This window comes from Branchiostoma belcheri, unplaced genomic scaffold (genome assembly GCF_001625305.1).
Source record: "Branchiostoma belcheri isolate BF01 breed outbred unplaced genomic scaffold, Haploidv18h27 scaffold223, whole genome shotgun sequence".
Classification (NCBI taxonomy): domain Eukaryota; kingdom Metazoa; phylum Chordata; class Leptocardii; order Amphioxiformes; family Branchiostomatidae; genus Branchiostoma; species Branchiostoma belcheri.
The window spans coordinates 155,705-181,366 of record NW_017803747.1 but is presented as its reverse complement, the minus strand read 5'-3'; the positions used below and the strand labels follow the sequence as shown (position 1 = coordinate 181,366).

The 25,662-nt window shown below is 40.1% G+C and overlaps 2 protein-coding genes across 3 annotated transcripts; one reads left to right on the top strand and one right to left on the bottom strand.

The window, feature by feature from the left end:
• The first annotated feature begins 379 nt into the window (after positions 1-379).
• Positions 380-12,031, top strand: LOC109470416 (leucine zipper transcription factor-like protein 1). Of its 2 annotated transcripts, XM_019769357.1 has the most exons (11): positions 380-492; positions 2,173-2,199; positions 3,391-3,515; positions 5,554-5,748; positions 6,976-7,033; positions 7,282-7,362; positions 8,269-8,391; positions 9,886-9,984; positions 10,844-10,948; positions 11,268-11,371; positions 11,841-12,031. In XM_019769357.1, exons 1-11 carry the CDS (start codon positions 397-399, stop codon positions 11,857-11,859), a joined length of 1,032 nt encoding a protein of 343 aa, XP_019624916.1. In that variant the 5' UTR covers positions 380-396; the 3' UTR covers positions 11,860-12,031. The 2 variants fall into 2 exon arrangements, with proteins under 2 accessions (XP_019624916.1, XP_019624917.1); XM_019769358.1 differs by lacking the exon at positions 2,173-2,199.
• A 4,944-nt stretch (positions 12,032-16,975) lies between these two features.
• Positions 16,976-21,745, bottom strand: LOC109470413 (ficolin-2-like). Its single transcript, XM_019769354.1, has 7 exons — positions 21,529-21,745; positions 20,367-20,656; positions 19,915-20,044; positions 19,283-19,617; positions 18,582-18,717; positions 17,811-18,027; positions 16,976-17,463 (listed from the first exon to the last, which is right to left on the bottom strand). Exons 2-7 carry the CDS (start codon positions 20,643-20,645, stop codon positions 17,106-17,108), a joined length of 1,455 nt encoding a protein of 484 aa, XP_019624913.1. The 5' UTR covers positions 20,646-20,656; positions 21,529-21,745; the 3' UTR covers positions 16,976-17,105.
• Positions 21,746-25,662: the final 3,917 nt, after the last annotated feature.

Below are 25,662 nucleotides of genomic sequence, written 5' to 3'. Positions count from 1 at the left end.
TCGAGATTTCAGACCAAATTTAACATACGAAAACAACATTCAAAATCCAAAATAATTTCTCTTTATAATTAATTTCATATAATACAGCGTTTGCAATGTTCTCTTAGTTTCCAACTTTTCACAATTTCGGTTCATCTCTCGTACTTGTGACATGCTTTTTTTCGCGCCAAATTTTGGAATCACCCAAAGGGGCTTGGCCTCTCCCACACGTGGGCAAAGGAAAAGAACGAATACTGACTACTTTGTTGTAAAATTACATTTTCTCAGTAGTTTTGACCATGTTGATTTATAATAATCCTAATTTTCTCAAATCTAATCAAGCAATGATGAAGAAAAGTTATCAAAATCTCATGACGTTACCTTTGACCCTTCATCCGGGGATCGTGAGTGGCGCGCATGCGTGGTACATCCCGTCGAATTTTCTCACATTTCGATATTCCGTTCTGCACTTTTGCATCGTCTGGGTGTCTTAGCGAGACTTCCGGCAATATGGTGAGCATTTTCTGACAAACATTGCATTTTTAGTAGATTATGAAGAACTTGTTTAACCTAGCCAGCCGCGTTTTTGACTGGTAGCTCCCCATTTCGCTTCCCAACTTCCCGAACTTCTAAAGATCTCACCTTACCTGGTATATATACATATACGTTACACGTTATCTGTGATACCCCCCCCCCCTCCTTCTAAAAAAAAACACCTACAGTACATACTTGCAATGGTTTATTTTCCCTAACGATAGCCATAGACATAAAGGCTAGTCACAAGCTCATGAGTATTTTTACCAACCACCTGTTGATGTTACCATGGTAACATGTGTTGCCATAGTAACCACTACACCATCAGAGACATGGTAGTTTGTGGTAGTTTTGTCACAAAATTTGACATGTGTCAATTTCTGTTCTTTGCATTTGGATGTTGGAAGAGGTTGATTTTCTCACCTTTTTGGAAATTCCATCTACCATATATAGCCACTCCCACCAACATCCTTTCAAACTCCTTTCTTCAAACTGTAGCTTTGCTTGAAATATATGTCATACACAGAAAAGTAATTCTTACAGTGTTTTGTAAATTTAAGGATAATAAATCGTACATACTATCTAGCAATAGAATTTATGAATTTGCAGTATTTTGAACATGGCAGTGATTAAATTTTAAATTGAGAATGTTGAATTTCGCCAGTCATAATTGAACTAAAATCATGTTGATATTTCAAACTTATGTAAACGTAAGTGAATGAAAATGTATGTGTAAAAGTATACATGTGCAGCGAGTGGTAGGCAAAAAACAGGTGACGGTTGGCTGATTTGCCTGCCAATAATTTGCATGTCTTCAAGTAATTTGCATGTACATGTATGTGATGTAAACAAAAACAGTGATCACTGGTATTGTGGACAGTTCTCTCAGACTCAGTCAGAGAATGCCTCTTCATGTTTCTTTCTGATTACACAAAACACAACATAACAAAGACACTGGTTTTGAAAATACTGTTCTCTTGTTCACATTGATATGTGACAAAACAAGGGCTGTGTTTGGGTAGATGTGTTTTTTGTGTGTCCCTCATCGATATCTATTGTGTACGAAAAATTAAAATGTTAACTTCGTGCATGTTTTTTTTCCCACTGAGCCCATTCAGTCTGAAGCCCTAAGATAACATAAGTGCCTCATTCAGTCACACTTGAAGTCTTAAGAAAAAGTTATCTGCACTCTTAGTGTTGTTCATTACTTTAAGGCCACACCAATTTAATTTGTTGGTTCTCGGATTCGCCTCTTCATTTTTTTCTGATTTGCAAAAAAAAAAAAAAAAGATTCTGGTTCTGAATCAACTCAAATATGCTCCTCTTTTGCCCCCAACAGTTGAGGAAAGTCCTTTTCTTACTAGTTGTTGAGTTTTTCCATCTATCAATGCAGTGGTTTGATTAAAAGTTCAAAATTCATTGTTTAAATATTACCGGTAACCCAGCCTTTTGTGTTGACTTAATGGTGCCTGCATTTGGGGCTATAATAGGATGCCTGGACCTGTTTTTATTTTTATTCTTTTTCGCCCTGTCACTTCATATTTTTTCTGAAAAAATCCGAGAACCAACAAATTAAATTGGTGTGGCCTTATCTTGCACTTGATCTCTACTTTACCACTTCCCTCTTCACATGTACTGAATGTCTGACTTCTCCTACAGGACAGAAGACAGTTTTCAGGGAGTCTTGTGAGTCTACAACAGATTCTTCCCTCACTTAGCTAAGAAAGAGGAGCCAAGGGGCATGCTTGGTGTCTCAATAAGTTGTTAAATAAAAAAAAGCCCTAGGAAAAAAATGTTGTGTTTCCTGTTTCCCGACCGACCCTACAAAAACTGCCAACCCTAGAAAAAAACTGCTGACCCTCATTTTTTGTGTGTAGACTGCTAAAACGTAAAAGGGATATAAATTTTTAAAGCTCTTCAACTTTTTCTAGCTCCATGATCTGACACCTGAGTGATGAAACAATTTGTACAGTCAGTTTTCCAATGACATTGAAAATAGAAATGTTCTCATGCAAGTTTTACTCAGTTAAACTGTATTGTATATGTTGGATCACTATTTAAATATCACCAAAGTCTAAAAAAAAACAGAAGAAAGAAATATAATCCCTACCTACAGACCATAATTTTTTCAGGACTGAAACAGGAAACACAACATTTATTTTCCTAGGTGTAACAGGGCTATTCCAGAAGAAAATAAAATAGACTCCTTGCTTCTCATTTCCTAAAACATCCTCATATTTTTGTTTAAAATATTTCAAGAAAAATGGACTACTATATCTGCTATGAAGGCCCACTTCTAAACTGTTTCAAAAAAAGTTGAACAGTTTGCAGAGTGATATTTTTCCCTCTCTTTCCATATATACACACAATTTATAAAAGGCAAGGAGTGTGTTCTTATGGCATTGCATGTTTACTGTTTATCATAGCCATACTAAACAATGATGTTTTTTGAATACAAAGGATAATCTTATAACTTTCGTGAGCGTAGCATCGATAATATAAAACCCTAACAACGTTATACAGCAAGATTTACTGAACCTGCATAGCTCTGCATAGCTGTTAATTTGATACATGTGGTATATATTTTTTTTAACTTCTTTTTCATCTGGACCAGCCCTGTGCATGAACATAGCATTTTGCAGACATTTCTTGACTAACATTGTTACATTGCAGGACTAACAGCATGTCATTGGTACATGTTCATCTTGGAAAGATATCATCCATTCCTGCAACTAAAACTTAGAATAAGGTCATGAATGTAAAAATTCATTCATATCAGTTGAACTTGTTCTGTTGTTCAAGATACTCATATCACAGCTTTTTAAAAAAATCATGTTTTTCTAAAGTCGTAAAATGTTTTGTTTTTTTATTCTTTAGGCGGAGCTGGGACTGAATGACCACCACCAGGGCAATGTGGTTAACTACATGCGATTTGCACGCTACAAGCGAGGGCAATGTCTGAAGTCTGTGGACTTGTGCTTCGAGGACCTGAAAGACAGCCGGTAAGGTCACAAGAATCTGATAGAACACTGGGCTTGAAATTGGTGCAAACAACCTAAAAAAAATTGGGTGCACAAAACTATTTTAGGCGCACCATTTAAGATAAAATAAGTTGAATGTTGGCAAAAACTAATTAAAGAAAGTAAAGAAAAGTACTATAACAATGATTGTTATTTTTCACTTGGATGTAATAAGAATATGCTGTATACAAATGTACTACATTTAACAAGGTACACATGCAACCAGTATTTTGAGCCCTGGAGAATAACATTATTATATATTGAAGCATATACTCAGGGCTCAAAATTCATTTTTAGCAATAGGTGCACTGGTGCACCCAACCTAAAAAAATTAGGTGCACAAAAATTTTTGGGGGTGCACAGTATGAAACAAAACCTAATACTGCTCCTCTTCTGAGCTTGAGTCTAAAATGAGAGCTAACTTCAAAATCTACAAGTACTACAAATACAACAAAGATTTTATTATTTTTAGAGACACTTAGAGATCAAGAATATCCTGTATACTATTATACATTTCTAATGTTAAAAATTCCTACAAAAATATTTGGGTGCACCTGTGCACTGACCCACAGAAAAAAAATTGGGTGCACAGCTCCAATTTTGGGTGCACTAAGGTGCACATGCACCCAGTATTTTCAGCCCTGTACTAGATATTTAGTGCTGCATTCTGGTACTGGGTACCAGTACAGTACCACAAACCTTGTACATGTAAACACAGGTTGAAAATGCTCTTAACCTTTGTACTGATACTTATACCTCTATAATACTACAATGTACATTTACAATGTAGGTATTTTATTACTTCAGGCTTGGAGAGAATAGTCAGTCATACATAATAAATAGCCTGTTATACATTCAACACATGGTCCTACTGACTTGGTCAATAATATTGCACATGACTGTTTCCTTATCATTAAATATTCAAAGATACAGGCTCAGAGACAACAATACCTGGCAAGGTTCCCACCCTGTTCTGCAATAGCTGTTTGTCAAAGCCAATGTTCTTCAGTTTTAATTTTATGACTTTGCATTCTATTCTACATGTATGGCCTTGCTATTGCATTTGCAGTGAATACATATACATTCCATTTGCAACCTGCACAGTAAATGTAGGAGTCTAATTACTGTATTGTTCTAGTCGATATAAATGGAAGGTCAAGACCCTGGAAAAAATTGTTGTGTTTATTTTTTCTCTACTGACCCCTAGACTATTTTTGTGTGTGTGAGGACCCCTGCAAGTGACATTAATTTTTCGAACTGATCAACCTTTTCTAGCTCCTGGATGATCTGACACCTGAAGGATAAAACGTTGTATACAATTGGTTGGATCATTAGAAATTGCTAAAAAAGAGAGAGAAAAAAAAAAGATAATCCCTACCTACCAACCACCCTATTTTTTTCAGAACTGAAACAGGAAACACATCATTTTTTTACTCAGCCTAAAGTTGATAACCCATTTTCTTGTAATATAGTAGAATGTACAGCCTAAAATTCCTGGTAATACATGTTCGTTACTTCCAGGTATGGATGTATAGTTTTGGGTGGCAAGCCATTATGGGTTTGGTTACATCTGTCTGTTGCTCTCAGTTTCGTGTTGGGTGGGAGGTGATTTTGACAGCTGATTGGTAGAAAGGTCACCCGAAGGGGACCCAGCGCACTCCTAAAATCATACAGTCTCCTCCTTAACACTTCTTGTAGGTCTGTGAGCCCGAAGATCCAAAATACTCACCAAAAGTTTGATGTACAATCTTTGTTGTTTTTCCTAATTAAAGTTTCCTCTACTGCTCCAAACCAATAAGGTCAATGACCTGAACCAGATGTCTGTCACCATGGTAACTAGTGTTGGGTTACATAATGTTGCAATTTTATAGCAGGAGGGATTTAGACTCCTGTATGACCAACGTGTTTGAGTAATAATTTACAGAGTAGACCATGTGCGAAGGTAAACACTATGCATCTGATTTGCAAATGTTAGTCTTTCAAGTTGTTGATTTAAGTCTCATTTCTTTCCTCTCTCCAGATTGACAGACGACACCTTTACGCTGGATGAAGTTATCCAGATGATGGACGGGTTAGAGACCGTGGTTCGCAGTGAGGTGGAGTCAGAACTGATCAACACGGCGCACACCAACGTCCTGTTGCTACGGCAACTCTTCAGCCAGGCAGAGAAATGGCACCTCAAGCTGCAGGCTGACATATCTGACCTGGAGAACAGGTGAGTTAGGGTTTTTTGGCAACACCTCAGGGGGGAGCCATCTTTTGTTTTGCTTGTATCTCTTTAGCCGGGAGAAGAAATGGCACCTCAAGCTGCAGGCTGACATATCTGACCTGGAGAACAGGTGAGTTAGGGGTTTTTTTGGCGACACCTCAGGTGCGGAGCCATCTTTTGTTTGCTTGTATTATTCAATAACCAGTATCCTGCTTCTAGCTAATATCATCTAGGACCTCAGTACTTATATGCTGAAATTCTAAGCTGTGTATGTGAGAAGCTTCACGTTTATATAGAATACAACACGGTGTATTCCGTATTGCCCGAGGTACCAGCCCGACCCTCGCCGGATCCGATCCGCGGGAGGGCTGGGACCGAGGGTGATGCGGAATACACCATGTTGTATTTTATTTATGTCATACCCACCCAAGAAAACACGCCTTTTAATGCGAAATGGGCGAACATTTGGTGTCCCTAAACCCAAAACAAAGCACCAACATCAATTCCAACGTCCGAATTTTGTGTTCGAATTTTCGGAAGTGTTGCACGCGGTTAGGGCGAAACACGTTCGAATCGTTCTATGGAACATTTGAAAGCCCCGGGCCGTACGCATTAAGAACCCCCGGGCTGTACCGCTAGTTATCACATGGGCCAGAACACCCGTATCGAACGCAATCGCGGCCCAGGTAGGACATAAATCAGGGTATACCGTTACTGTCTTTTATTCCTATCAATTTGAATAGTGGATTCTGATATATGGACTGATCATGAGATATGTCAGCTTGATGTCAGTTCTACAATCCGTACCAGTAGCCTGTAAATCAAGGTGGACAACCAATAGCTGCATCAGGATTCAAACTAATTAATTTGGTCTAGAGGGAGGATTACTGATCTCTATATATTATACATCGATGTATAATTCACTGCCACAACAGATTAATTATAACAATTTTATTATAAGAAAAATAGTAAAAGGAAGGATTAAACTGGTATGCACGACAAAGTTCTGTAAAGCGTAGAATCTTTCAGACGGCATCCACCATCTTTCTTCAGCTACCGACAAGGGCAGTCACGTGACCCAGAGGTTACAAGGTCAGCACAGGTCATGTGACTGGACAAATGTACATGTGTGTTGTATATGGGGGGGTAGTCGGTGGCGGCCTTCGTCACGGTTTCAAGAAACATGTTTTAGATGATATGCTGACTTAATGCTGCTCTGTGTATTTCTTTCAGAGAATTATTAGAGCAGATCATGGAGCTGGAAGAAAAGGAATTTGCTGGCAAGGCAGCGGTACGTCTCTTGGATGTTTTTTTTATAGACTAGTGAAAACATTTTTGCTGTGGAAAAAATTAAAAAAACAAAAAATGTTTTATCCTTAGTCTGCAGTCATCTAGAAATTAAAGGAGGAAAAAGAAACAGGAATTTAAAGAAAACAGCTTTTGAATTGCTGATTATAGGTTAACTTTATTGTGGCTTTGTAAATTTGAAAAGTGATTAGTACATATTAAAATATTAATAATGTATGTTTATGTTTATAGAACACAAAGCCATCGTTTGACTCCAAAGCCTCCAAACTGGAACCCCTGAATGAAGGAGGAGGGGCAGCACTGCTACATATGGTAGGGTCAAAGTTCAGAGGTCCTTCCTGATGGTAAATGTTTTACTTCCTGATGGTAAAGGTCATAGGTTAATCTGTTACCCATTGACTGGAATATTTCCAAGTACATTATGTTTTGTTCAAACTTTTAACCCTAGTCCTGTGGTGCCAAACAATTGTTGGGTTGCATTTACTGGTACAGTACCATCCATAGAGCACCTTGTAAAATGTACGATTTGGGGGTATTTCGCATGGAACGCATCATACTGCAATGAAATGCAACAAATGTGGAAATAGCTATGCCACTGCAGGCCCTAGGGCAAAAAAAAAGTCAGGGGTCTATGACCTGATTAAGACATCAAATTCCTGAAAAATATTGTGTAAAAACACCAGCAGGACAAGGGTTAAGAAAAACATGTTGGTTTTGATGTTACTGTTGCAAAAATTCTGTGTTAGGCCACAGCAAGTAATTTTTATGGATGACATCAGGGCGCGCATTAATTTTTGAAAAAAAAAGAAGAAATTTGTTGCCTTCTGACAGTGGTCAACATGCCGAAAATGGGCTAAGGTGTCTGTTGCCATGCCGGAAGGTGGATGACAGATAACTATGAAGAGAGGAGACAGACAAGGCTCTGATATAATGTTTTGTTTCTTATAATTACTGTGATGCAGTGATATGTGATGTTGGCTGTGTATATGTGATGTTCCCACTGAATCAAAACCATTTGTACAATGATTGAGTCAAAATGTCAAATTGTAGGAACCTTGTTTTTTTCGGCCCGTCTTGTTCTTTTTTCGCCCTCTCGCATTAGATTTGGAGTCTGCGGAGGATGTCATCCATAAAATTTGCTTGCTGTGGCTTTATGTTGATTTTATTGTGCATTAAATATCCCTTGATAGGACATTTTCTTTTCTTTTCTTTTTCCAGGAAATCGAGCGTTTGAAAGAAGAGAATGAAAAGCTGAGGGAACGGATGAAGTCAGTGGAACAAAGAGCCACAGGTGTGCTGAAGGATAAGACAAGACTAGAAGATGAGCTGAGTCAGACACAGGTGAACATTATCAATGACATCTACGGGGAATATTCATGGCTTTTGAAAAGTTATTAGTATTAGGCAACACCAATTTAATTTGTTGGTTCTTTGATTTTTCCAGAAAAAATATGAAGCAACAGGGCAAAAAGAAAAACAGGTCTAATGCTACGAAAGGAGCCATAAAGTCAACATAAAGGCTTGATCTATATCTAAATAATGAATTTTGAACTCTTATTAGTCTTAATCAAACAACTGCATTGATAGATGGAAAAACTGTAACAAGTAGGAAGAAAAGGACTTTCCAGAACTGTTGGCGGCAAAATATGAGCATTTTTGAGTTGATTCCGAACCAGAATCTTTGTTTTTTTGCAAATCAGAAGAGGCGAATCCGAGACCAACAAATTAAATTGGTGTGGCCTTAATACATGTTTGTATTGAATCTGCATCCAAAAGAGAAAGCTGTGGACGTACTGACCACTAAGTATCTGATACCAGCCCAGAAAAGAACAAGAAACAGTCATGCTTTTAAATATCAGAGATATCAACCAAGAATTGAGGTGTTCAAAAACTTTTCCAGAACTATCGTAGAGTTAAACTCCTTGCCACCAATTTGCAAGCACGGTTAGGGCATCATCACTAGGAAGCTTTAAACTTTAACTCTTACAATTAAATGTGCAAAGATTGGGTGTAACAGGTCATTTGGCATAATTTAGTGCCTGCCAAGCTGGTGTGTTATTAATTAATATTTTTACGCTGAAGGGCAATTATACCGGCTATAATATAATATTATACAGATCTGATACAAAATGATACAGAAGCAACTGGATAGATTTTGAAAGCTGTCAGACATTTTAAGTATCATCCAATACTTTTTATCAGTTACTGATACAGGCTATTTTAAATGTCCAGGCCTCGAAATTAACTTTTTTTACTACTGTCCCAGAATTGTCCCGAATGTTTATTTTAATTGTCCCGAACTGAAGATAGACTGTCCCAGCCTGCTCTTCAGGAAATAAGTTTATGACTAGAAATAAGAAAACATCAACAACTGACTTTGTACAACTTGAAGTCCACTTAATTATTAGTAAATGTAGGGAAATACATGATAATATCATGGCAGGCCCCCCTCCCCGATATTTGGAATCCCTCATTGGTCAAATTTAAATGTTTGTCAGAGTATTATGGGCTGCCGGCAGTCTGCAGCATGATTTGTAGATCGCGTTCCTAAATGACGTGGACGGTCTCAGAATTTTCCAATTGCCCCGAAATTGTCCCGAAACGTAATTTGAATTGTCCCGAGCTGAAAATTTAGTGTCATTTGACACTGGGACAATGTTAATTTCGAGCCCTGATGTCTAACAGTTTTCAAAATCTATCCAGTTGCTTCAGTAACAATTTCCTTGTGTATCTCATTACATGTACCTTGATATCTAACCTCCATTGACCAATGTTTAGGTTGTGAAGTTTAAATGAAAGACAGTGTCCATTGTTATATCTTTTTTTGTCTTTTAGGATGCTCTTGGCCAGGCAAGGACACAAAAATCTGATAACTCTGGAGACTTCTCTGACCTGGAAGCACAGATGGCAAAGGTGAAGATGGAGATGTCACAGGTGAGGAAGTTACTGGAAGTTTGAACTCCTGCAAAGTTGAATGAAACAAGGGCGGTGTTAAAAAGCGCACTGGCGACGTTAGGTCTTTGTAATTTTTAATATTTTCAACTCAGCAGTACTATTCTAATGGCTCTGCCACTGAGGGCATTGACAATATTATAGCACAATGAACAATCTGTTTGTCTGCAGTTTTCCCAGCATCTTTATTTTTACAATAAGGCCATGTTGATTTGATTATATGGACGACATCCGCGTGCGCATTAATTTTCGGCCGTTTCCAAAAAAAAAAAAGTTTTCAACCATACTGTAAATCGTACAAAACAGTTGCAAAATGAGCAAAAATATACCATAAGTTTAAACAAAAAAATTAATAAAAACTACCAATGTCGTAGAATGCCAAAATCAAACGAAAAAAGACGAAATTGTAAAGAAATAAACTTGAAGACTAGATTATTCGGCAAACCATATTCTGTGCCATTTGCTCAACCCTCATGACCACGTAGATTTCATAATGAAATGAACTTTTTTTTTTGCAAAACTTTTTTTTTATTCGCACGCGCGCATCAGTTTTGGGGCTCACGGAGGATGTCATCCATATAATCAAATCAACATGGCCTAAGCTTAACATGAAACTGAAAAACAACATCTCTAGAAAGCTTTGATTTGAGTTGTTTAAAAATGTGCAAATAGTAGCAAGTCATTTGGTATAATGTACATGTATCAAGGTGCCGCCGTGCCGCATGCCTGCAAAGCTGGTGTGTTACGGCTATGCAGATACAGATACAGAACATTGCTTTTGATGTGTGTAAATGTGTATGTGCCTGCTCTCATGACAACATTTTGTGTTCCCTGTCTGCAGGGCCTGGATGCTAAAACGTTGGAGGCTAAGAGTTTAGAGGGAGATTTAATCAGCACAAAGCACAAACTGTTAGAGGTACAGGAGCATCTGGAAATGGCAGAGAAGGTGAGATCTTTGTACATTAACCCTATTGGTTAATGTTCAGTCTATGATGCTTAAAGCTGTAACTAATAGTATGTAATTTTAGATTTTACATTCATCATTGGTTGCTAAGAGTTTTAGACATAGCATTATGCATTCAAATGCTTCCAGGACAAGTTCTATTAAGTTATAGATGTATATTATGTTATATAGATATATAGATATGGATAGATAGAGATAGATAGAGATAGATACAATAGATATATAGATACTAGATTAGATAGATACAATAGATACATGTAAATGGCTGAACATTTTGTTTTCCTTCTCTTGTGTATTTAAGGAGTTGGACAAGAAGTTCCAGGAGACAGGTGCTTATAAGAACATGAAGAAGATGCTGACTCAAAAGAACGACCAGATTAAGGACTTAAGAAGACGTCTCAGGCAGTAAGCAAACCAAACTTTTTCTTTTCTGTTTCAAGTGATCCCCGCAAATAATTATTTCTCTTAATGGACCTTTTGTCAGACCAGAGTAAATAATTCTCCATCCATCTCTTTCTACCTATTTTTCCATTCCCCCCCTCTTCTGCCCCCTCCATCAGAGATTCAAACACTTGGGATGTTCCAAAAATGACTACAAAAAACATAGCCTCCTGTGCAGGCTCCGGGGCAGGTGGGAATTTTGATACAGCATTTTTAAGGGTTTTTAACGCATTCTTTTATTAGCCAGCCATCCATAGAAGGTTCCATTCCGCCCACTAGTGGAATGGAACCTTCTCTCGGCAGCTGGTTGTAGGATAGCCGGCTATTAAAATAACGTGTTAAAAACACTTCAAAATGCTGTATCAAAATCACCCACCCCGGAGCCTGCACAGGAGGCTATTAGTATTACAAAACGGCCCTCTCTTGTTTGCAGGTATGAATCTGATGATTGAAGAGGCTGTGCCTTTAGATGACGTGATGGTAACAAATCATCGGGACATCGGAAAAACCTGCTTCACTCGACTGCACGGTGGAACTTATTTTTGACAATTGAATTAGGCTAAGGGTAGTAAGGCCACATGGACTTAATTTTATGGATGACATCTGCGCGCGCATTGATTTTCGCCTGTTTAAAAAAAAAAGAAAAGAAAGAAAGATCACGTCCACCGAGGCTCTGGCTTGGCTCTAGGCCTGGGTTGTCCATGGTACATGTAGTTAGCAACAATAAGGAGCCGGGCACCCAGGCTACCGAAGCTCCACGACTCAAGAACTCCGTACATACGTACAGTGCCGATTCATAAATTCCGCAAAAAGCCAGCATGTGCTGGCTTATCAGATATGTCGCTAAGTACTGCCGCAAATTCACAATACCAGCAATTCCTGTGGTTTAGTAGCATTTTTATTTTTGGCCGGAATTTTTTTGTATTCGCCCGCGCGCACTAGTTTAGGGGTCTTCAGAGGATGTCATCCATAAAATTAAGTCGGTCTGGCCTAATAGTAGATTTTATCTTGAATCTGTTGTACATTTGACAAGGAAAGTGAACTTAGTAGATATTTACAAGTGCACAGAACTTAGTGGCATTGTGGTCCAGTAAGAAATGTTATGTACATGTACATGTGCCCTGTCTAAAGGAAGCCTTAATAAGAAATGAATATTAAGAAAATATAAAAAATGATTATCATATTGTCTGGCTTAGATGTATAGACTGAGATAATCAGTAATTAGAATGCATGTGGAACAGTTTTTTTTTCAAGAAATTTTGTAAAAGATTATGTAGCTTTGTTAATAATGTATAATTAAGTAATTGTAGATGCCAGATATGCACATTGTGATACACTTATTGTGAGACTGTGAGTGTTGTTAGATGATTTCCGTTAGTATTTTCTTCAAAATGTAGTTTCTTCAAAAAGTCATGCAGTAAATGACCTACCCTGCCAATACCTTGTCCATTTGAAAGAGGCAATATTATAACAGCGTTCAGATGATGAAGCCTGAACTTCCGGGTATAGAAGTATTGTTTTGGGTGGCAGAGCTGTGGGTTTGTGTATCTGTTTGTCTGAGACAGAGTAGGTTGAAAGCACGTGGGTGAGAGAAATATTGACAGGCAAATTGAAAGTTCTCAGAATCTGGCCGTGAGCCAGCAGGAATTAGGGGTGGACATGGGGGGAATTCAGGAAGCAAAAGTCCCTGTCACACATTCACGAACTTCCCTCGGATTCATTCCCAAACATCAGATGAACAGGTTGGCTGGTGTATCTTTCTAAACAAATCGAAACGAATCTGAGTTAAATTGGAGTTAAATTTGATCCATGAACACGCCCCAAACCATGCTGACTTACTCCCAAATGGTTGTCTGGTGTTTTGCTGAATTACAGTCAGAAATCAGCCAACTATGATCATACTAGTACCTCCTGAACACCTTACAAATGTTTGAAACATTTTGAAATATTCGGCGCCGACCCTCTATACCGTGGTCAGTGGGTGTTTGGGTAGCGTTTGGGAGGCTGAATTCGTGAATGTGTACATGTGTCAGGGGCTTACAATGTAAGTCCACACCAATTTAATTTGTTGGTTCTCAGATTCGCCTCTTCATTTTTTTCTGATTTGCACAAAAAAAATAATAATAATCTGGTTCTGAATCAACTCAAAAATGCTCATATGTTGCCCCCAACAGTTGAGGAAAGTCCTTTTCTTCCTTAGTTATTACAGTTTTTCCATCTATCAATGCAATGGTTCGATTAAAGTTCAAAATTCATTGTCTAAATGTTAACCCAGACTTTTGTGTTGACTTCATGGCTCCTATCATTATCATAGCACTTAGGGCTATAATAGGATGCCCAGACCTGTTTTTATCTTTTTTGCAATTGCCCTGTCGCTTCATATTTTTTCCAAATAATCCGAGAACCAACAAATTAAATTTGTTTGGTCTAAGTTTTGCATACATCCTGGAAGTCTTGAAATCTCCACTTTCTTGTTTGGTGTTCATGCTCCCTTGCAAGAAGTGCTGTCATGTAACTGCTTAAAAAAATATGATTTATGATTCAAATCATATCAAGAGGTAAAATATTAATATGATTTTTTGCATAATCCTTGTAACTAAACAGTCGGTGTTTAAACTCGGAACATTCCATTGCTAATGCTGATTGTCATTTTGAAAGATGTGAATGGTCAAAATGGTCACCTGTCCCAGTGTATTGTAGATTTATTCTCATATGTGAAGTATATTATTAACTACTACTTCTGAATCAGTATTTAATGTCTACTAGATAAACTGTTTACAATGAGACTGTTTTCTTGTACATTTCACTATGAGATTTGTTTTGAGGGGGGTAAAGATTATGTGTACTTCTCCAAAATGTTCAAAATCTTCTCAAATTTTATTGTTTAAAAGATGAAATACTAATATGCAAATTTGGGTCTATCTACCAACTACATGTAGTTAGTACTGTTAGTAACAGTAACAGTACTGTTGTGACATAAGACTTTCAGGTAAGACTGTGTATCTGTAACACTGTGTGTCTACTCCAAGCTTACATGCATTCATTAGACTAAGTGTAATTAAGTGTAAACCTCACCCTTCAGTTTAATATGCTGCAACTACCATGAAGAAAACAAAAAGTTGTATACTGTTAAAACTCCACACAAAAAAAACACATCTAGGCCACACCAATTTAATTTCTTGGTTAACGGATTCGACGCTTCATTTTTTTCTGATTTGCAAATAAAAATAAAAATCCAATACCAACTGCAAAATGCTCATTTTTTTGCCCTGAACAGTTGAAAACAGACCTTTTCACCCTAGTTGTTACAGTTATTACATCTTTCAATGCAATGGTATCATTAAAAGTTCAAAACGCTGTTTAAATTTTGAACCAGCCTGGTGTGTTGACTTCATGGCTCCTATCGTACCATTTTGGGCCATAATTCGATGACTAGGCCTGTTTTTATTTTTATTTTTTTTCGCCCGCCCGCTCCATTATTTTTCTAGAAAAATCCTTTAACCAAGAAATTAAATTGGTGTGGCCTTAGTATCTGTTAATGTTAGAGGCCATCAGTTGAAAAGATGTGTAAAAAAAAAACTAAAAAGTTGATTTTTGCTGCTTTTTTAAGTCACAGACATAGACACAAAGCCTGAAACTTAGAGTTGATTTTTCTGTACATTCCTAACGACTAATATAATAGGACGCTTCACTTGCTGCTCAAGTCGACCATGACACGTAACTTCAAGGGATAGTCATAGAACTGTTGGAAGCACGTTACCAAATAAAGTTGACCAGTTCATCTGTGTTTTTGTCGCTTTTCTTCAGCATTTTAACAGTGGGGTTCAAGCACCACTAACTGATCCTTTCCAATGGGTCCGGACCTTTGGAATAGTCGTTAGCGCACTAGCTGGTGTCGTAAGCTAGCAGCCCGGGGTTCGGTGCAGGTTCGATTCCCAGCATCCCGGTTTCTTCTCGATCCTATTTGTTTCAGCATGGCTAAATGAACTGACAGAATTATCACGTCTGACAGAATTATCACATCAAAGAACTAGGAGAACCAGCTGAACATAACAAGGACTCCTATAAAGGAGTGTCATATACATAAGGCCACACCAATTTGATTTGTTGGTTCACGGATTCGCCCTCCTTAATTTTTTTTATTTGCAAGAAAAAAAGATTCAGGTTCTGAATCAACTTCAAAATGATCATATTTTGGCTGAAAGCTTTGAAGAAAGCTCCATCTTCTTAGTAGTATGTAGTTTTTCCATCTTTCAAAGGAATGGTTTGACAAAAAGTTGTGTCCACTGTTTGAATTGTAAACCAACCGGGTATGTTAACTTCATTGCTCCTATTGTAGCATTTATAGGACTTTTATCTTTTACTTTGATGCAGTGATATACATGTATTTCATTCCTTATATCTGAATCAAAACGATTCAAATCTTTAATTTTTCAGGTTGTTTGGTGAGAATTGGATGTTGTGATAGTTGGCAGGAAACTATGTCAAGAATGTCCCAGTTTTCACAATTTAACAAATTACGTAACAAAATGATAACAAGCGACTCTTTAAGTTGCATGGCAAAGATTTTATTATGCAGTTGAAACACACGCCAGTTAAACTTTTTGTTTCTAACCAAATTCAGTACAGAACTAAAATAACATCAAGATTACTCTTTATGATGGTCTTCAACACATGTCATGGTTACTAGATTTTTAAAATGTGCTCTGGGGATAAACAATTGTGTTAACTGAAAGCTGAATCGAAGTGGAGTTAATACAGCAGCTTAAATTGAAAATTGGTAGTAAGTCCGATAGAATCTGATGTAGTTACAGGTAAATCTGCACTATCGACTTATTAAAGCTACGTTATGTAACATTAGGACGATACAAAAAGGAATTTTCCTTGTCATTTCTTTACAAAATAAGTTGAATCAACTAGTAGATATTCTATTGCAAGTAACTGCCATTCAGTGTAAGTGCCAATTTGAAAATATGACGCCTTAGGAGTGCGTTTACATTTTGGTATTTTGTGGTGGTGCCACAAAATGAGTGCACTTTAAGCTTCTGTGCGGTGTTTTATTGCCAACCATAAATGTCAGACATGTGAGATAATTACACAAACATGTTGAAAAGTAGAAGTAAATTACAGTCAAGTGAAGATTTTGGACGAAAAGCCTGATTTCAATTTTTGGTGCAAAAAATGTTACATAAGGCCACACTGACTTAATTTTATGGATGACATTCGCGCGCGCATTGATTTTCGCCTGTTCTCAAAAAAAAAAAAAGAAGTCCTCAGTGGCTCTGTCCTGGCTCTAGGCCTCAGGTAGTTAGCGACAATGCAGAGTCGGTGGTAACTCTGGAGGACGATACCCAGGCTGCCGAAGCTCCACGACTCAAGAACGCAGTAAATACGTACAGTGCCGATCAATAAAATCCGCAAAGTTGAAACGGCCAGCATATACATGTGTCGGCATACATACGTAGCTGTTTACTGCCGCAAATTCACAATACCAGCTTTGTATTCCTGTGGTTTAATAGCATTTTTATTTTTGGCCGGAATTTTTTTTATTCGCCCGCGCGCACTCTTTTGGGGGTCTTCATAGGATGTCATCCATAAAATAAAGGCAGTGTCGCCTAATAACCTGCAATAGAGAGCGTTACTTATCATCAGCATTACAGACCGCAGATGATTGTGGATAACTGGGTGTGGTCAGATTTTAGTAGAGCCAATGCACTTTTAATGGCCTGATTTTCATGGCCACAGACTTCAGCGAGTAACGCCACTTGCGCTGAAAGTGGAACCACAGCAGACCTTTTGTGCCTTGGCAGGAGTTGTCACAGTTGCCCAGGTAGCGGCCGTTGAGGGAGGAGAAGCCGCAACCCTTGAACCACCAGCCTCCGCCTGAGCGCAGTTGAGAACAGTGGCGGCCAGGGCGGTGGTCAGGGTCGTTGTCCCTGTCCAGAGTGGAGAACTTCTCCCCGTTGTTGGAAGCCCTGCCACTAGTCATGGAGTCTCCCGCGTTGCCTGAGTACCCAGAAATTTGCAGCCGGTACCCGTCTGACTCACCGGACACCCTGGATGGGAACACCAAACCACACAATATTAGTTACGAACAACAATCTGCCGTACTCATACATCCCCCCTTTTGTAAACAAAGGAGTTAATAGACCACATACCTCCAAGAAGTATTTTGTTCTGTTTTTTGCCGTGTTACCTCCATGAAAAAGTGGAGGTATCGTTTTGGGTCTGTCTGTGTGTACGTGACTGTGTTTCCACACATTTGTGGCCTTTGTGGATTGCAATACTATGGATGATACATTCCATTCCAAAAAGGCGACGAATAGAAATTTCAAATGTAAAATACATGTAATTTAAGTTAAGAAATGAATAAAAGTAGATCATGCTAATGATCAATACTAACCTAAATGTGTCGTATTCCGCGTAGCACCATCGTCCATCCCATCCCTGCATGTCAATCCTGAGCTTGTAGTTCGTCTGAGTAGTCAGGAGGTGGATGTTCTCGTTCCCAAGCCAGTATTCCCCGTTCTTGTTCCCAAACCCGTGCTTGTACTCCTCCCAGGTCCGGTTGAAGGGAACCGACCCGTCGAACCTCCGTTGGATCACGGTCCAGCCTCCTCCTGTGGGAAAATAATTATAAGCATCGATCATTACTTGAAGAGTTTAGCGCAATGGCACCACATGCAGACGGTACATGTATTTGCACAAGAGGCGGACCCGATGTGGTTGTCCCATCAAAATAGCGGTTTGCCCATACTAAGTGTTCAGACTTTTGCCTTCCTACGTTTCAGTGTAATGTGTTTGCAAGTTTGGGCCGAATTAGGCAGCAAACCGGTCTATTGGTTGGTCTTTGAGGAAGACAAATGTGCACAACATGCCTTGTGTGATGCCATGCTGAGGTCACATTTCCTAAACGGGGTCCGGCCGTGAACGAAAAGTATGAATAAAAAATATAAAAGACAACAAAGCACAAAAAGTTGAAAATAATCAATAATAGGAGCTATTTATGTATATTATTGATACAAGTTGTTGATTTTTCGTTAATCGAAACAGCCCGGCCGGGCCCCGGTTTGGAAAGGTGATCTCAAACCTTAATCGTACTGCTGCCTAACCCCGTAACCAACAGAGAATAACAACGTCAGTGCCCTGTGTATATGACGGACTGAATTTCTACCTGCTGTATCCATGTCACAGTAGACCGTTACACCGGACAGGGGTGAGCCAAGTGTGTAGACTCCACTAGTCGTGCGTCCGGCGGCTTTATATGCAGCACAGTCTGTGGATGCATATGGAGGGTCTGGACAGCTACACTGTAACAAGGCGGCACGTATAAATGTGCACGTGGTGTCAGGAAAAAGTCGTAATGGGACCTACCCTGGAATCCAAACTCGCTGTCCGGGCCGCAAAAGCCCTTCGCCCGCTGGTGTAAATTACCGCTACGGGGGAGTCTAGCCCGGGGGGAGTTTGGCTGATCGGGCTAAACTCCTCCGTAGCGGTAATTTAGGCAGGCGGGCGAAGGGTTCTCGGCTGCCGAAGGAAAAAGGCTAACGGCCCGATACTAGTTTGGCATCCAGGGTAAAGGGGACCGGGCAGGAAAGAACCAGGGCAGGAGCAAATACAAAATAAAATAAGTAAAAGCTGTTCACAGCATCCAATGTCTTAACAATAACGTGACCTGAACACAAGGCCTTTCGTGCATCAGTTGGAATATGTGGAATAAGGGATGACTGCAGTGTTTGGCCAAATTGGCTGGAGTATTAGTCCTCACTACTCTATATATATACTTAGCAGATATGCAATGACTCTGTTGGTATAAAGTGGTGCATTACACGGAGCATTTGTTTGTTACTTTGAAAATTTTAATTGTATATTTACCTGTCCAGGAGGTCCGGGTGGACCGACCGGACCCTTTGGACCGGGCGGGCCTTGTTGTCCGTCCGCCCCGTCTGTCCCTGGGTCTCCGGGCGGGCCTTGTAGTCCGTCCGCTCCGTCTGCCCCTGGGTCTCCAGGCGGGCCTTTCGGACCGGGCAGGCCTTGTTGTCCGTCTGTCCCGTTCCTCCCTGGGTCTCCGGGTGGGCCGACCGGGCCCTGCAGACCAGCCGGGCCTCGTGGTCCGGGTGACCCGTTCCTCCCGGGGTTCCCGTTGTGTCCTTTTGGACCGGGCGGTCCGGGCGGTCCGGGAAATAAGAACCGCTTTTCGTGTTCTAGTTCTAATTTACAAATAACAAACGGCCGCCAGTTAGTATGTAGCCATATTGTCTGGGAGCATTTGAATAAATCCTGATGGGTATCAATGGGTAGTACTGCATGCACACAGAAACTAATACATAGTCATCGCTCGCGCGCGCGCGCACACACACACACACACACACACACACACACACACATACATACATACATACATACACACATAATATTATACAAACACACACTCGCATACAAATATCCAGGCAGACACACACAGGCAGGCATAACATTGCAAACTTTATTTACAGAACACACTGTACCTTCAAGCTCATTGTCCAACGTGTCCCTCTTGGATCTGCGGTGCACCTCCGTACTTTTCCCCAATGTGGCGCTGTGATCTTCAGTTGAGCGCACGTCGTCAGGTGGGGCCTCGGGGCTGATCGGCGCGGTCTGTTAACAAGGCAACTGTCTTTCCGTTACCGAGAACAACTAATAATGCTCCACAACCTCGATCGGACGTCATGCTCACTGTGACGTCATTGCCAGAAAATCTAATTGAATTAAGGCGACAGAAAAAATTGAATTAACTGGCCCCAACATCAGAACAGTGTACGTAGTTTCTGGTTCAAACGTCTTTGCTTTTTTTTTGTCGTTGTAATTTTGAAGAATACATGTACCTATCACGTTTGACTATTTTCGTGAACTGTTGTAGTTTAGTGTTCTCGGTGCCATGTGGTCTTTAAGGCTTGATGTAAAATAAAATCATCCTCACCTTGTCCTCAGCCTCCTTGTCTTGCTTGAACAGCGTCAGGAGCACCTGGTCCCTCACGTAGGTTTGCAGTTCTTCGCGCAGATCTGTCTGGAACGCCATTTGTTGATCCCGGATGGAGGCTATCTCCCGCATCATGAACACCAGGGTGACGAAACTCACCACAACCGCGACCCCGGACAGCGCCATGGAGATCCCGTAGATCCGCCGGTTTCCTCCGTGGCGGCCTACAGAAACGTCCGGAGCTGCCTCTCCGTTTGGGAACAGCTTCTGGGACGACATCTTCGAGAAACCTGAGCAGAAAATGAAGCAAATGGAGTTATTATTTTTGGTCTCCCCCGGCCTATGTATGTTTGAGTTTTGAGCACGAAACAATACCGTAAAATAACGAGCTTCCTGGAACGACCAGACCTATATATACCCGCTTTTCTCTCTGATACACCTGTGGACGAAGTTCACCCAAGGTTTTGTCTACATCTACAACAAGTTTCGCAAAATCAAAGTAGAGAGGCCGCCGGACCTGAACATATCTCCTCATTAACTAGTTTGCGCGAATTGTCGGAACTACATGAGAGTGACGCAAAAAAGGGGGGCAACCCAAACCGTTCAACCTACTGCGACAACTACGAAGTTTGACCTCTTTTGCATTACTACTGGCGTGCTACAGACCAGCATATGAAGTAGTCGCCCCGGCGCACAGGGCAAGGATTCGGACTACCCCGAGAAAGAGCGTGTCGGATAATACTTGGCCCTGATAAGAACACAGACGCAAACTGGGCCTGTTCACACTAGACGTCCGACGTCGATCTGTGTTACAACTTTGTAAAACGACTTTTTGAGACAAAGACATCTTCAACTTTCCGCGTCGACTTCAAGAAACACTTGAAAACAGTGATAATCAATGCAGAAGGGGCCAACCATGCTGTATTAAGTCAGATCCAGTCCCGCAAATTAAAGTGATTGTATGTATGAGATATGCTGTTAGACGCACAGTTGCATTCAGTAAGCCATTTGTACACTTCTCTTTGGTAGAAGACAGAAGGCCTGCCGTCTAAAATATATTTGGGCAGAAGAAGGGCAGTAATTAAGTAAAATTGATAGGATGTATCAAATACAGTAAAAGTAACCGAAAGAATAATGAAAAATAATCAAAGTTTCCACTTACCGCTGTAGTAGTGCCCAGACGCGGCGTCAGGTCACTCGTGCTTGTCGGTGGCTGGAAGACAAATCGCCGCGAGGCTGACGGTCGAAATGAGTAGACCAGGCGAGAGCCGTCTTATATAGCAGAGACACAGGATGTTAGTCAAAGGTGGTAGACGCGTAGAGCCCACGCTTTCCCAGAAAAATATCATGCAGCGTGATGTCCTGACGATCATGTTCACATTAAGTTGTCAACAATTGGACATGGTCTCTGCACAAGCGATCACGCAAAGATAATTTCTTCATAACTTCAGGTAGTGCCAACATTTTTATCTGGTCTGTAACGGTCATGACCTTCCTGTCACTGTTTGAACTTGTCAACACTGTTGTTAGTTGGATATGCTCTCTGCACAAGCGATCACGCAGACACAACCTGTTTATACCCCCAGGAACTACCGTCATTGTTACCTGCTCTGTCACTGTTTGAACTTGTCAACGATTTTACATGCTCCCTGCACAAGCGATCACGCAGACATAACCTGTTTATACCCTCAGGAAGTACCGTCATTGTTACCTGCTCTGTCACTGTTTGAACTTGTCAACGATTTTACATGCTCCCTGCACAAGCGATCACGCAGCCATAATTTGTTCATAACCTGAGGTAGTGCCGACATTTTTACCTGCTCTGTTTGAACTTGTCAACACTTTTATTAGTTTCTAAGTGATTTCTGCATAAGTGATCACGAAGATGTAATTTGTTAATAACTTCAGGTAGTGCCGACATTTTTACCTGATCTGCCATTGTTTGAACTTGTCAATACTGGCCATGGCCATGGTGTTGACAAGTTCAAACAGATAATATAGTTTGTTCATACCTTTTGTTTGTTCATTTCCACAGTAAATTCTCAGTGGAACTTCACTCGCTAGTGCCTCCACTTCGAACTTTCTCAGCAAGGACACGTTTTGCCACTTCCACTGAAGCAAATCAACCTCTCTTCCTCCACACAGCTTCTTTCCCAGAACAACATCACTATGGAACAAGCTACCACGTGATTGCTTCCCAAATGGGTATAACTCAAACTTTTCGAGTCAAAGGCCAACAAACATCTGTCCTCACTGTCCAGTACAGTAACCCAAAACATTTGAGTGGCTCTCATGAACCTTGTTTTGAACTTGAACTTTATTCATCAAAATAACATTGCAGGCCGAAACAGCCTGAATTGTGTTGTAAATTTCATGTACATTCATATTAACAATAACAATTGTAACATTTTAGCGTTAAAAGATTAAGTGTTAAAAGAAGTATATCCGATAATGACGTATTGTAAAAAATATCGATAACACATTAAAATACAGACAATAATTTAGTGGAACAAGTACAAGGAGGCAATAAATTTTTTTTATAAAAGTCTATAGTGTCCTTCAGATTTTTTAAAAAGTCTATAGTGTCCCTCACTGCTGCAAGATGTTGAGTGATCTGGGGATAAATGATTGTCTATGTCTCTCTGTACGGCTAAGTGGGATCTTGTAGCTGGAAGTCTGACGGCGTAGTTGGTAGGTTGTCCGTCTACCCGGCTTAAGGAACTGCTGGCAAGGGTGAGTGTCATCCGCCATCACCCTCCTGAGTTCACGTACGGATACCTCACGTCTCCGCTCCTCCAGGGTCGGCAGTTTGTGGTGAACATGAAGTAAATTTAAAAAAAAGCATTTTACGTGCTCTGCCACTGTTTGAACTTCTCAACGCTGTTGTTATTTGGAAATGGTCCCTGCACAAGCGATTACGCAAAAATGATTTGTTCATAAATTCAGGTAGTGCCAACAATTTTACGTGTTCTATCATTGTTTGAACTTTTCAACACTGTTCACTGTTGTTAGTTGTAATTGTTCTCTGTACAAGTAATCACGCAGTTCTCATGGGAAATTCAAACCCTACTACTGGACATTTTTATATGTATTCCAACATGTACTCACAAGACGTGGTGACGGCACACTCAAGTTTTTACCTTCGCCAAGACGGTTATGTTTTCAGTAGCGTTTGTCTGTGTGTGTCTGTGTGTGTTTGTGTGTGTTTGTGTGTGTGTGTGTGTGTGTGTGTGTGGTTTAGCAAGATAACTCGAGAAGCAGTGGATGGATTGAAATGAAACTTGGTAGGTGGGTAGGTCTTAATGAGACCTAGAAATGATTAGATTTTGGGCCCCCCGGCGGCTTTCCTAGGTCGTGATTTTGGTATGTAGGTAGTTGAAGTGATGCTTGACATAATCAGATGGCAATTATGCAAATCAGGAGCTAATTTGCATAATTAATGAGGAAATTCTATAAATCTGCTTTGTTCGATAATAGAACTATGAAACACTTGTGACATCTACTTGAGAACGAGAAAAACATGAGGATATAGATTATGTAAATGAGGACCTAATTTGCATAATTAATGGAAAATTCTTATAATTCCATAGTTGTAACTGCTGCACCCCGAATTTCATACTTGCCACATTTGGAAGTTAAGTGAAGGTGAACATCAATAAACATAATATATTCAAATCATGACCTCATTTGCATAATTTATGAGGAAGCGCTATAATAGCCTTTTTGTTATGATAAGGCTGTCATTGGATGGAGAATATGATCAACTGATATAATCCATGTAAATGAGGCTCTTATTTACAAAATCAATGATTAAACTTGTATAATTCGTCACCCGCAAGGGTTAACATCATTTGGCGAAGGTATGAGATCGTGGAACTCTTGTCGGTATATGTAAAGGAGATAAGGTAGTTGTGGTACGGGCGCGGTGTTAAGGAGGCCATCTACGGACGGATCTACACCCCTAGCCTGAACCGGAAGGGAGGATATGCATGTAGAACTCTCGAGTACATGAGCCCCCGCCCTGCCACAACCTAAGGGACAGTAGCAGTTCCTTTGTTGTTGTCTTACCATAGGAACTACCTTTAGTCTCCTTTACGTATAATATCAATGACTATATGGGTTTTTGTCATGGTCAACTGTTTTTTCAGTTGCTCCATTATATTGTCAACGCGCTCTGTTAGTTCATTAGTGAAGCTGAAGATCTAGAGTAATGGATGTCACCCGAAACGTCCGGAATTTATTCGCCGTAATTTATCCAGTAGTAGAGTTTGAATTTCCTATGAGTATTGTTTACCTGCATGTCTAACCTTGATCAGCAGATCACGCAGTTTGTTCATAAATTCAGGTAGTGCCAACATTTTTACGTGCTCTGCCATTGTTTGAACTTGTCAACACTGTTGTTAGTTGGACATGGTCTCTGCACAAGCGATCACGCAGTTATACTAGTCGGTTTGTTCATACCTTTTGTTTGTTCATTTCCACAGTAAATTCTCCGCGGAACTTCACTCGCTAGTGCCTCCACTCCGAACTTTCTCAGCAAGGACACGTTTTGCCACTTCCACTGTAGCAAATCACCCTCTCTTCCTCCACACAGCTTCTTTCCTAGAACAACATCACCATGGAACAAGCTACTACGTTATTGTTTCCCCAAATGGGTATAACCTCAAACTTTTCGAGTCAAAGGCCAACAAACATCTGTCCTCACTGTCCAGTACAGTAACCCAAAACATTTGAGTGGCTCTCATGAGCCCTGTTTTGTGGTGAACATGAAGTAAATAAAATAAAAAAATCTTCAGATATAGTGCCGACATTTTACCTGCTCTGCCATGCCACTGTTTGAACTTCTCAACGCTGTTGTTAGTTGCAAATAGTCCCTGCATGCACAAGCGATCACACAAAGATAATTTGCTCATAAATTCAGGTAATGCCAACATTTTTACGTGCTCTGCCATTGTTTGAACTTGTCAACACTGTTATTAGTTGTAATTGTTCTCTGTACAAGTAATCACGCAGTTTTCATGGGAAATTCAAACCCTACTACTGGATATTTTTATATGTATTCCAACATGTACTCATAAGACGTGGTGACGGCACACTCAAGTTTTTTCAACTTATATTAATGCCACCACCAACACGGGACTATACAATACTCATTTTCACCTGAGCGAAGTGAGGAAAGTCGTTTTAAGTGCCTTTCCCAGGGGCACAAGATCGGTGGCATGTCAGGACTCGAACCCGGGACCCCTGGTTCCGAGTCGAGCGCTCTGCCGCTACGCCATACGATCCCACTGATACT